We start from the raw sequence: 12,876 nt of genomic DNA on the forward strand, positions 1-12,876 counted from the left end.
CATAGTATACAAGTATACAGCTGTTAGATTATTAGAGTATGCTACTTAATCAAGTGTTGTTAGCCTGTTGAACTGATTGCATGAAGTTTAGATCAGGATGGTAGATTTTTCCAGCAATGAATGAGTTATGTACTTTTTGGTTTTTTTATTCCCTTAGCAACTTCCAACCCGGTCACACCGAAGCCACCTCTATTCAACACCTTGCTTTATTCATTGGTGCCTATAATGGGAATTGCAGTGATTGTGCTCTTTTCATTTTGGATGTACAGACATCACAAGCTAGCATATCCTCCAGTACTTGTTCCAACCCAAGTAAGTTGCTGCGTTATGTCTTCATTTTTTTTTTTTTTGAAAGGTAAAAACAAACAAACAAACATGTCTGAAGCAAAGAGGAGAACAAAATGGGCATCTGTTGCATGGCTGAGGTCTCCTGCTGCATTGCTGATTTAAAGGTGTCAGTGCTTGGTATCAGCAAAAGCAAATAATTCAGCTTCTACTTTAATAGCTTTGTGTGTTTTAGTTGATATTTGATGCATGAATGAGGATCTATTTAAAAAAAAAACAAAACTATGTTTTGGGGCTGTGTGGAACTAAACAGCACGGAAGTTCCAGCTTAACATTGCTGAGAGGTGAGGGAAGTTCATACACCCCACTGCTTGTGTGCATGTTGTGAGCAGGTGCTCTCATGTGCTCCTGAGCTTTTTGTAATGCTTAGCTTACAACGAAAATGAAGGAGAGAGGCTAATTCATAATGGCAATTGGCAGTGACTGGAAAATAGAAGCAGGAAAAGCATAGCTAATAAAGAAAAAAAGCATGGAACTGAACTACAGGTATCAGTTAAAGGGAAGATAAAGAAAATATCTAATTGAAACATAGTCCACGGGCTGAGCTCATCTTGTGGCCTCTGTTCTTCCTGTCATCTTTTTCCTCTTATTTCTTCATGCAAATGTTACATCTTGTCTTATAATGTCTCAAATTTATCACTGTTTCTCTTTTACCTGGGAAATACTTTGAGACAGTTGTCCTAAAATTTGAAATGTAAACTGGGTCCATGTCATCAAAACCAACTTTTACAGCTGTGTGTGCATAGTTTCTGCTGTTGTCAGGCTCCAGCTGATCCTGTAGTTGTAACTAATAGTATGTAGTAGGATACCTTCTATTCAGTTGTGTCCAGAGATTCAAGTGAGATTAGAAGTCATTCAGGAATGAGGTTGAGACAACAAAATCCTCAGAACTGAAGTAAGAGAGGTCCCCCACCTGAGATTTTGGAGACAGATTTGAACTGAAGCTCCCTAAGCAAGGGCAGTGACTGCTCAGCTACAATCCCTCACCTCTCATACAGTGACAATTCAGCTTATGGTTATCTGAAGGTAAAACATTTGCTGGTTTTGGTAGAATTGTGTTTTAAAAGGGTTGCATGCATTTAGCCTGTACTGCCAGCTATTGTGAGGTTTTTCTGTGTTAATGCTTGATGCCAGGGTGCTCCATAAAGTATTATTACCTGTGGTTGAGAAATCAAATTGTTTTGGTTTCAGTTTCACAGTAACAGATAAGAAAAGCTTAGGAAGAGGCAGTGGGTATAACTGTATGCCAAAGGGTAAGAACATAGTTCAGAGGGAAAAGAGTGCATTTCCTACATGAAGCTGGTTTGTTGCAAGGTCAGATCTGTTACCATAACTCTTGCATCCATTTCCATTTTTCTGTATTTGGGTCTTTATGTCATCTTAGCAGTCTTCATTGTAGGATTAACTTCATACTTCCCAGTTGTGTGAATAATTAGTTTCCTTTTTAGACTTACAGACAGTGTCAGAAAAGCAGGCAAACATTAAATACTTGCAGTATATCAAGAACCTGAATTTTGATTTTCTTCTTCCTTTTTATTGCAGCTCTTTTCTTCCATGGTTTATGTTCAGTACAGGAGTGGACACGTCATAAATTTTTAATAAATAGGGTAATAACCTGTTTGTTAATGCCTAGATTGTATCTGTTGGGATAAGTATATGTTGGTGCATGAGCTAGTTATGGTGTAATAACATTTTCTTATCTTGTGGTGAATGGGCATTAAGGTTTAAAGTGGAAAGTCAGGAAAAGTGACTTCTGCCTGAAAATCTAAACGAAATTATGGAAATAAGAGAGAGAAATATTCTCCCATAGACAGCAGAGCAGTGTTTCCCACTTAAAATTTGGTTACAGCTGATTTCAATGGGAAGCAGGGGAAACAGGAAGAGAGGGAACAGTATTAGTAGCTTTATAACCATAAAACAAATATTTAAATAATTTAATTAGTATACTTAATAAGTAGGGCATGAGTAGAGTCTGTAGGCAAATGCATTCTTCTCTGAGTCTTACTGTAGCAATCGGTGGGATGGTTTAATTAGATGCATATCAGATATTCAATAGAAAACATCAGTTTCTGTGTGAGATATAAAAGAAAAGGTTCTGCATGGCAGTGGGAGTGCTGAGCAGCAGTGTGCCCTGGCAGGAACCTTTCTGTCTGTAGAAAGTAAGGGGGAGGATGAGAAATGAGAGAGAATCAAGAGGAGGAAACTCTGGAGAATAAGAAAAGTTGGAAGGATTAGGAAAAGAAAGAGTAAGTAGAAAGTCAGTGATTCTGCTATAGGGAAAAGGGACTGTTTGGTAGATTTAAAAAAAAAAAAAAAAGAGAGAAGATGGAGAAATATACTAGAAGGCATTTTTGAAATGAAAGAAAGGACAAACATCCGAGAAAATGCAGACAACTTCATTTCTTTTGAAAACACAGCTGTATCACAATGCATCAGGCAGGCAGTTCTGACACAAACTGACCTCAGTTCACAGCTCTGTGGATTGCATTGGGATGTCCAGGTAATTACTCTGATTTTAACGTGGCAGTGGTCGGCTTGGTATTTAAGTTGGATAGCTGCAGCTGCTCTGGATCACTCCTGCTGCCCCACTGCTCCCCTGCCCTGCAGGCATCTCATCTCGCCTCCCCACCATCACTTGCACTGTGTGCATTGCTGTCTGCAGTCTAGCTAAAGCTGACTGTCAAATTTTGTGAAAATCTATCACTCCTTAAATTCTGTAATGAGTTATTAGCAAATGTAGGTTTGCAAAATATATGCATGTTTATGTAAAACAGTTTGACAGAGCTATTTCATCTTCTTATTTATGTTAGGACTTAGCTTGCAGCAAACATATAGTCCATATGTCTGATCAGCTTACCAGAAAGATAGCTGAGTGTTTTAAACATTTGAAATTGTGTGTTTTTATTTAGAAAGAGTTACTCGTGCTCAGTTAACTTTCACTCATGAGCACGGAGTGTGTTGCAGATGAAGCAGTGTGGCTTTTGTGCACTAAAGCTCTCACTCAGTTTAGGTGCACTTCAGGTTTCCCTGCAGCACCCTGCTAATTTTCCTGGTAGAAACGTGAATGTGGATGGCGGGGAGTTGATCTGCTATGCTCATTTATTTTTTTACATCTCTTGAGCATGGGCCAGGGTTGTCACTCAGTGCTAATTGTGACTGCAGTGTTACCACTCTGTCATCCGATAGATAGGACCACAACCTATTTTATAGCATAACTGACACAAGTAACACTTCTGTTTTTTTATCAGTTCACAGAGCTGCGGCTCCCAACGTTTTGCATCCATACTGTGCAAAGAAAAATTAACCTCATGTACTTCTTGTGAAGTGCCCAAGTTATGAATATCTTACTGGATCACAGAGTTGCTTTTTTTGTTTTGTGTTGTTTTTAAAATAAGAGTCATCTGTTGTGAGGGTTGGAAAAAGCTTTGTAGATTCACATAATGTCATTTTTCTTAGCCTATTTTTGTGCTTTCTTCTGAAACATTTGGAGTTGCTTGGGTCAAAGATGCTGCATATGTTTGAGCACTGAGCAGAAGAAAGACCTGATCTGGACCTGTTTAGTGTGACTGGAAATTCAAAAGCTCATAATGAACAGATCCTGTTTAATCTCTGCCACTCTGTGTTAAACAGTGACATAAAAGCCACTTGCTTCCATACGCATCCTTAAAAGTGAGCTTGATTCCTAAGAACTACCATTTCTTTCTCTTCTCACAGAGGGTTACACAGGGCTTCGTCGTGCTTTTTTACCTCGTACATCTTGCTTTCTTTAGCTTTTCACCCAGTATTCCCCATACTGAGCACATTAATCTTGTATGATTCATTTTTTTACTGCTTCCTCCATATGGATGAACCTCAGTGCTCCACCTCATATGGAGGGCATGCCTTGTTTCCAATGTGCTACATAAACCAAGATTTACTCTTAACTGAGCACATGAATCAGATATAAAGAGATACTGCTCTGGTCATCCCTCTGGTCTCGATGCTTTGAGTCTCAGAAAGTACTCTGTGTTGGATGGGTTGCTCCTATCACCATCATACTGCCTTCAGTGCAGCTTTTCCTGAAGATGCTGAAGTACAAATAAGCCTGTGTAGCTACATCATGATTTTGCTATTTCAGTTTCAGCTGTAAGAAGTCAGAATTGAAAGCAGTTCCACTTAACAAAGGATGAATAATAATGAAAGAAAATGATTTATTGAAAAAATAATGGAAGTGTAGGTACTAGTGAGTAAATATTTTGTGGTTGGCATTGGAGAAGATTTTCACTTACAGTTTTTATTCCTTAAGTTAAGTTTAAGCACGCCAAATAATCTACCTGGTGTTCTTAGAATCTCTGGGACAATCTGTCCCTTTACCACGCTCAGAAAATTGCAGGTGGCTGCTGAAGGAGAATGACAAAATGAAATAAAGTGTTGAGGCTTTTTCTACTTTTCTCTTCCAGCCACTTCTGTTGTTGTTGTTACATTTTAATAGAACCATTAAAACACTTGAAAAATGAGGGATAAGAAAGGGAGAGATGTTCTCTCAAGAACATGTTCCAGACTTAGGGAGGTTTATGGCTACTTGAAAGATACACAGCTGTGTGAGATGGGAAGGCACATTGCTCAACAGAATAAAACTGGGGGTTGGACATGGGAAGAACTTCTTTTGAATCATGGGTACAGACTGGCTTGGAGCCTTTGGGTAGCTAGGAAGGAGTTAAGGTTTGAGTACTTGCCAGTCGTTGATGAATCATTAACATGAAGTGAGTGGCAATGTTGGTATTAAAAAAGGAAGAACCAAATGAGCCCTAGGTTGGGACTGCCGGAAGTGTGCATGACTTCATATTCTGTCATGATGCATTTGTACCTTCAGGTCCAATGAGGATTTCTTCTAGAATTAATTCCAATCAATAGCTGGAGTGACACAAGAGGATCCTTTGGCTGTGGTGCTGGGATACCTGGCTCAGGGACGCTTGTCAAAGATGATAGTCTTTGATTGTGCTCTCAAGCAATCACAGGAGGGCTGAAACAGCCATTTCTGGTGAGAGTACAATCAGGTACCTGACCTTTGGGAGCTTTGCAGTCATTTTCCATCATGAAGTCCAGTGCAGTGTATACTTAGATATGCTCTCCTGAGTATCTTAGGCTGATACCTCTCAGGTATGCAAGAACAATTCGTCTTCCTTTGCATTCTCTGAAGAGGTTGAGGGACTGTAAGTGAAGGTGCAGATGTCATAGTTAAGGCAAGAGTTAGGAACAAGGGAATGAGTTGATGATGTGCATTTATTTTGAGCATCAGATTTTTGTGACGTGTCTGGAGTGCAGACAAACTGCTCGGGTTTTTTTTCCAGGTGGTTACAGATATCACAGCCATTCCCCTACTCCCAGTCTAAACACTAAGTTACGTGTTTGTGGGGATGGTGGCTGTTCTGCGGGGCTCTCAATTGCTTCCAGCTTTTATTTCTAAGAGTTGCATTGGTTGCTGAAATGAATATATCTGCATTTTGGTAGTAGCCAGATAGTGCTTAACCTACTGATACTTGGATATCTACTGAAAATTGGTGGTCTGTATCTGAAAGGACAGGCAATGGTCTTAATATTAGAACGTTTGTGGTGTGCATAGATCTCTTTGAAAGTTGTCCTTTGTGTCATGTGTTAGGGTCTGGGGAGGGGAGGTGATCTCATTAAGAGAGTGACGTGGGGATTGGAATAGGGCTTCAGAATTCCGTATTTGTATTTTCTCACTGTGCTAAGAGCAAAAAGTTTGCATTCCTGTGCCTTTTCACTTATTTCTGAGGAATTTACGTAATTCTTTGGAACTGGAGGACTGTAGCAGCAAACAGATGTGAAAAGTTACTCTTAAACAACTTTCTTTTGCAGCCCAAGGAAAGAAATTTGTTGAGTTTCATACAAGCAGTGCTTGTTTATTCATCTGCTGCTTCAATACAAATGTGAGCATATCATAGATGTGGCTATCAGCCTGGGCAGAAGCTGTTCCCTATCAGATTCAAAGATGGAGCAGTGTTCTTCTTGTGCTTGGCTGTTGTTTCAGGCAGAGGAACATGGGCAGCTTGGAGCAGGAACATCAGTGCTCATGGGCTGTGAGTTTGTGCTGCAGTGTCTGAGCTGCATACACCAAATAGCTGCTGTCGTGCTGGGGCCACCAGCCAGCGAAAGAAAATTGGTTGAAGAGGTTTTTTTAGTTCTTTTTATGGCGTTTTCTCCCTCGGATGCAGTGCCTCACGTGTCTGCAGGCTGTACAAGGGCTGTGGGGTCTGTGCTGGGCTCAGGGGCTTCAGCCTCACCTGTGGCTGTGCTGGCTGACCCAGAGGGCTGCTCCTGCCCCCCAAGTGACAGCAAGTTATAAATCAGCCCCCAGCTAATCTAGACTTCAAGAAGTGCTTCTGCCCTTCTATTATTAATTATTTAGATAATGCTAACTGCGTGCTAGACACTTCTTGAGCTGAGGAAAGGCTGTTGTTGGCCCCAGCTCAGTAGAATCTGAAGAATGTAAAGGCAAAGGGAAAGGAGGGGATGACTGCTGCTACGTGGCAGCTGAATGCTTCAAGCCTTTGGGTGTCATACTGTTGCACTATCTGATCAAACTATAAAGGATGCAGAAAATGACTGAGGCAAAAGCTGAGGAGAAGTAATGAAGGTAGCTCTGAGCTTCCCTACTTTGAAGCAGCATGAACAAGCTTGTCTCATTGAAATGTGCTTTAAGTTTCACTAATAGAGCTCTTGAACTTCTGTTTTTGTAACAGATTTCATTCAGTGATCTGTGAACTCGTGATTTGTTTGTAATGAGTCTTAAACATAATTGTACCTTATGTGTGTGGGATGTGGCATCTTTAGGTTCACTTGCCCTATTTCCAGTTCAAGCATGCCATATTTACTGAATAAACTGACTGATACAGATCCAGTGTATGAAGACCTGTTTGTCAGTCAGGTTTGGTTATAACTCAGATGTTTCAAAGTTTCCATTTTCCACAGCTAGATACCAATTACAGTGTAGTCTCTTAAGTTAAAAATGAAATACAACGGTGCCCTCTACTGTGCTGTTGGGAGCATAACGAGCTGAGTTGCATAACTTGTGTTTGTAAGTATGTTCTGCATGTGTTTATTTACTGTTCTGTAGTAACATTCGTGTAGGCACCAGTAATTAAGAACAGAAGTGTCCACTATGAGATCAGTTCAGCTGATGGTCTGTATTAAGATCTTTGGTTTTGCTCATTTTTCTTTGCTGACATATCAATGATGGCTTTATTTTCCATTTTAAATGCTCTGTTACCAGTACAGGAAAGTTGCTATCCCCATGAATATTTTTGTTGTTAATTTGCAAGCAATTTATTTTGTCTCTTTTCTTATTAACTGTTTTCTCATCCCATTCTTGATGTAAATAGTAATTTCTTTTGCCTGTGTTTTTTCCCCCTCAACAAGCACGCCTTTCATATAATGATTGAGGTAAGATGCATTGATGTTTGTTCATGGTTATGGAACTTTCTGTGGACTTGTAAGAAGTTGTTTTGGTATGAATTCCACTCTTTCAGTATTTCAGACCAGAAATTTGTAAGCATGCGGGGTTGAAAAACAGAGATTCAGTCTGCTACTTGTGGCTTTCTTGAAGCCTACTGTGATTTCTCAGGCTGTGGAGATGCACATCTGCAGGGAGCAGTGTGGAATACACCAGGAACACTGCAGCCAGTGCCACATCCAGCCTGCTGCGGCCCTGCGAGAGGCACAGGGCTGTGCTGGGAGGGCAGGAGGTGTGAACAGCCTCTGTCTCACTGCAGGGCAGCAGCACGGCCTCCCAGCATTGGGTGTCCCACTGCAGTCCTGCAGCTGGGGCTGCCTGCTGTGACCAGCTGGCACGGCTCATGTGTGAGAAACAGAGGGAGGAGAGAGGTTAGCTGAAGAGAAGTGCTCTGTCACCATTCAGTCTCTACTTTGACTTTATCGTTGGCCAGAATTGATTTTTACTTGCATTTAATTAATGGTTCTTCATTTAAAAAAACTGCAAGTAACTGAGAACTGTTTGTTTAGAGCCATTCTCATTACTGTTTGGTTGCAAAACCAAACAAGATCTGAGCTGTGGTCTGAATGCTCAGTTTTTGTTGTCTGTATGTTTTCTGCATTAGTCTCATGTTCACACCTGAAATGCCTCGTGAACATCCTTTAGAAGGGAATAGAAGGTTGCTTTCTAAATACTCTGAATATTCACATCTGTGACGGATCATCATTCTGTTCTTTCTACTGTTTTGCTCAAATTGCTTCATTCCAGTGAGGAGAAAAATAAGTGCTGTTACTACAAGCTGCTACCTTATTTATATTAACAACATTTTGATGCGAGTCACACAGTCAGACTATAGATTACAGAATCTGAGTTCTGACTTCTACTCTTTTACTCTGTTTGGGTTTTCGTGTGGTATCTGATTGAAAATAAACCTAAACTCAAAAGAGAGAAATGAGAACTTGCTGGCCACGTTCTGAAACAAGCTGTAGAGTAAATGTAACCAAGGGGAAATAATGCAGAAGTTAACACAGAGAACGTGCATGGGCTCTGAAGTTTAAGAACGTGTTTTTATTCTGGAGTCAGAAGAGAGAAATGTCTTTGTACAACCACATGTGGGTTATTGATCCTTTTTCCCCCCCTTAGTTATACGTGTGGAATCATCTGATTAAGTTGTCATGTGAGGGGAATGACTGGAGATGCACTCACGTGCTGATGGATGGTGTTGGGGCAGCCTTTCAACAATCCATCCAGTTCATTGAGTTTGGCATGGATTTCTAGTTTCCCAGTTGTGCTTCTGGCTGATCTTCAGAACCATTCCCCACTCACTTCAGGAAACCTGAAAACTGTGTTAAGGCAGCTCTCCTTTTCATTTTAAATTGGGATTTGCTTTGCTCTGTGTGTAGGGTTATGAGAGTTCCTCACAAGGAGCAGAAAGTTTTGATCTCGTAGAAGGTTGCTGTATAACGCAGAGGGAAAATATTTTGAAATGCTCAGACTTGCTAGGAAATGCAGAATTTGGGTATGGATTTTGCATGGGTGCATGGGTTAAAGTGAAAGCAGGGAGCAGTGCTTTTTGCTGGCTGGTTTTGACATGGGATGACTGCCTTCTCTTGTGATGGGTGCTGCGATTCAGGTGTGCTCATCAGATCTTCGAGGGGCACAAGTGGCCTTTTTGTTTCCTGATCAAGGAAGAATATTCACACGGAGTGCTTCAAAATACCATCAGGTAGTTTCGGATGAGGGATGCAGAAAGGAAAGCCACTGAGGCCAGGGAGGTTTGGGTTTACTTCCCACAGATGGTTCTCTTAGTTCAGGTGAGTCCCGAGGTTGAAACCTGGTCACACAAGTTGTATGAGTGTATGGCATGGTGTTCAATCTCTGGGTGCCACGCTGCTCAGGACCCTTACAAATAACAGCTTTGTAGTACTCAAAATAGGCTTTGTGAGTAAATCTGGGCATCTCTTTTCTAGCTTTGCACGTCTGTTTTTGCCATTTTTGTAATTGCTTCAGTTACAAAAATGCTGCCTGAAATATTCATACAGGGCTTTGGCACCAAATGGAAGGCAGCACAGGAGTGGGAACTTGCATGGCAGCTCCAGGAACGAGGACTTTATCTTGTGTTAGAAGCAGGTTTTAATTCTTAAACTTCATTTTCTCTTGTGTCTATCCAGCTTGAACCCAGCTACACTGATATAACAGCTTTATCAGTGCATCTATCAATTGTTGGCAAAAGCATTTCATAGATTTTAGAGGATAGTGTTGTAACTTCTCCAGTTTGTATTTCAATATCATATTTTTACAGGTGCTAATTTCTGATAATTTATTTGAATTGATAGAAAACTATTGATGAAACTAGTCCTTTTTTAAAGGATACATTTATTCCTTAACAAGAAAGAGAGTATGGTTATTTATTACTCAGAACTTGTATTGGTGAGAAACTCTTGTCTCCATTCTCCCAGCAGTGAAGTGTACTTCAGCCCACAGTTGTTCAGCAAATGTCTTTAACATGCACGAGAATTTTGGTGTTGGTGGGGGGAAAAACAGAAGGGAATGGTACATTTTGGACATCTGAAGAGCACGCTTTGTATTCTGCAGTGCAGGAGTCACTGAGAAGCAATACCTACCTTCCATTTGTAGGTTCTTGCTTTCCTCTGTAACGTATGGCCTCTGCTGAGCCGTGCTGCTACAAACACTGTTCATCCCCTGTCTGTCTGCCCGTGTGCCATCACCAATGGCAACACCACTGAGGATGGAGGGGAGAGAAGAACAGGAGGATGGGCTGCTGCTCTTGGTGGCAGTGCTGACAAGCTCTCCTGCAGAGCCACTCTGCAGCAAGCAGGGATATCAGGCAGGAGGGCCCTAACTCTGGGTAGAGCACTGCTGTTTGATGCAGGGCCATCACAAGTGGGTCTGGTGTGGTAGGGAAGAAAGCAAATTGTGTACAAGCTGCTCTGAATGGTGGGTTGAAAGGAAAGGACAGCCCAGGAGGGAGCACCACTGGGGCAGTGAAGTTGAAAATCTACTTGCTCCATTCAGGTGACTTGTATACTTTAAGTAGGAGATGGATTTTACTGTTTCAGTCCATCAGTAGGGTGCAAACGTGAGATACAAAGAACCTTGGTTCTGTGCTTCCTCACCCCAGTGTGTGGGGCTGGGGGTGGAGGTGCTGGGTGTCATGTCCTGCACTGGGTGTGTGGTTCAGCGGTTAAAACATCACTGCTGTGGGAGGATTGTGCTGCTTTGTAGCCTTGTGCCCCAGCACTGGGGGGCTGTGGGAGCAGAGCTCAGGAGAGCGTGGTAAAGGCAGGGTGAGGGAAATCAAAGGTGTTTGGTTTAGTTCCATTGCTTAAAAAGGTACCAAGTGAAACTTAATGATCTTTATCCCTTAATTTTTGCTGTGCTTTTATACCTGGTCAGACAGATGTGTACTGTAACTGTTGTCATGCTGTTGCTTGCACATAGTTCTGAGCATGTCTCACAGTCTGGTTTTTTTTCCTTCCTGTGGAGAAGAGTTGCTGTTTTGTTTCTGATTTGTTTGGGGGAATTTGTTGCAGGAGGGTTGGGTATATGGTGCCAAGTCTCAGTTTACAAGCCTTTCTTTCTAGATCACAAGTATTGTAATAGCAGTGTTAATTAATGGTGTTTACCTAATTTCAGGATCCTGGACCACCACCGCCTTCACCATTGATGGGTTTGAAGCCACTGCAGTTGCTAGAGATCAAAGCCAGGGGACGATTTGGGTGTGTGTGGAAAGCTCAGCTGCTGAATGAATATGTTGCAGTCAAAATATTCCCTATCCAGGTAGGCAGAAGTTCTTTGTGTCCTGTGCTGCTGAATTGTACTTCAAGCTGTGTTTTCTAGTCACAGTGAGAACCTTTTGTTTTAGAGAACTTCCATCACATACAGTAAATGTAGTTATTGCAGAGATGTTCTCAGGCATGGGAAATACCTTCAGCCAAACCTTGTGGGGTTTTATTAAACGCAGAAAACGTTTATCAATGAAACCTGAATTCTGTGCAACCATAAAGCAAAGACAATAAAAACACCTGAACATGAATACTTAAATAGTTTGCTGTTGTTCTCACTTGATGTCCTTCCATCGCTTGAGATCTAATTAAGTTGTACTTGGTGTGAATGTAAGCCAGTAAACAGATGTTCTGAAATGCAACCCTGTAAGGTGATTGCTCCAATTAAATGAAATGCTGTTGACCTCCCAGCAAGTACCTCTGAGAGCCACGTTTAAAATAAGTTGTGTTCACAACATTAAGAGCAAATTTACGCAGAGCCCTGGACTGTCACGTGCAGTGGCACCAGGGTAGGTGGTACCTCACTTACAAACAGCCACTGCTGCCACCTGGAGCTTTGTGAAGACTCTAATCCAGATCTACAGCTTTCTGTGTTTCCATGATTCCTATATCTGATAGCTGGTGTTGTTTTCAGACAATACAACATATTTAATTTTTCAGACATTTTTCCACTATGCTGAATATGTAATATATGTGAAGACAGACCATTTTTGTTTTTGTAAATGTTAAGTAGTTTGTAGAACCAATAGCATTTCTAAGTATTTAATACTGAATATTGTATCTAAATATTTGTCATTTTAAAATAATTAATCTCACAGTGCTAATAGTGAACACTGTGCTTTTACCACTCTTTCCAATAGGTAATAAACCCTGATTTGATTACAAAAAAAGGAAACTGCAGGTTTTCATCATAATGACAGACCATTTAGCAGTGCATGGGGAACTACAGGAGGAAATGTCTGACAGAGGACCTCTAATGACAGTGGTATTAACTTGGTGTTTGGTGTTGGTTTTGTTTGTTGTTTTAAGGACAAACAGTCGTGGCAGAACGAATATGAAATTTACAGCCTACCTGGAATGAAGCATGACAATATCTTACAGTTCATCGGTGCAGAGAAACGAGGCACTAGCATTGATGTGGATCTCTGGTTAATTACAGCATTTCACGAAAAGGTTTGTTGCAAATATGACCTTCAGGTAGTTAAACAAAATGTAAATAGCTTTCACTTACCG

The 12,876-nt window shown here is 41.1% G+C and overlaps 1 protein-coding gene across 1 annotated transcript in view; it reads left to right on the top strand.

The window, feature by feature from the left end:
• The window catches only part of ACVR2A (activin A receptor type 2A), a 55,685-nt gene that overhangs the window by 33,376 nt on the left and 9,433 nt on the right, over nt 1-12,876 (top strand). Inside the window, exons 4-6 of the mRNA XM_003207751.5 lie at nt 158-312; nt 11,495-11,638; nt 12,673-12,816. Coding sequence (XP_003207799.1) covers nt 158-312; nt 11,495-11,638; nt 12,673-12,816 — 443 coding nt within the window. The remainder of the gene's footprint in view (nt 1-157; nt 313-11,494; nt 11,639-12,672; nt 12,817-12,876) is intronic.

The sequence above is a fragment of the Meleagris gallopavo genome, chromosome 7 (genome assembly GCF_905368555.1).
Source record: "Meleagris gallopavo chromosome 7, MGAL_WU_HG_1.1, whole genome shotgun sequence".
NCBI lineage: Eukaryota > Metazoa > Chordata > Aves > Galliformes > Phasianidae > Meleagris > Meleagris gallopavo.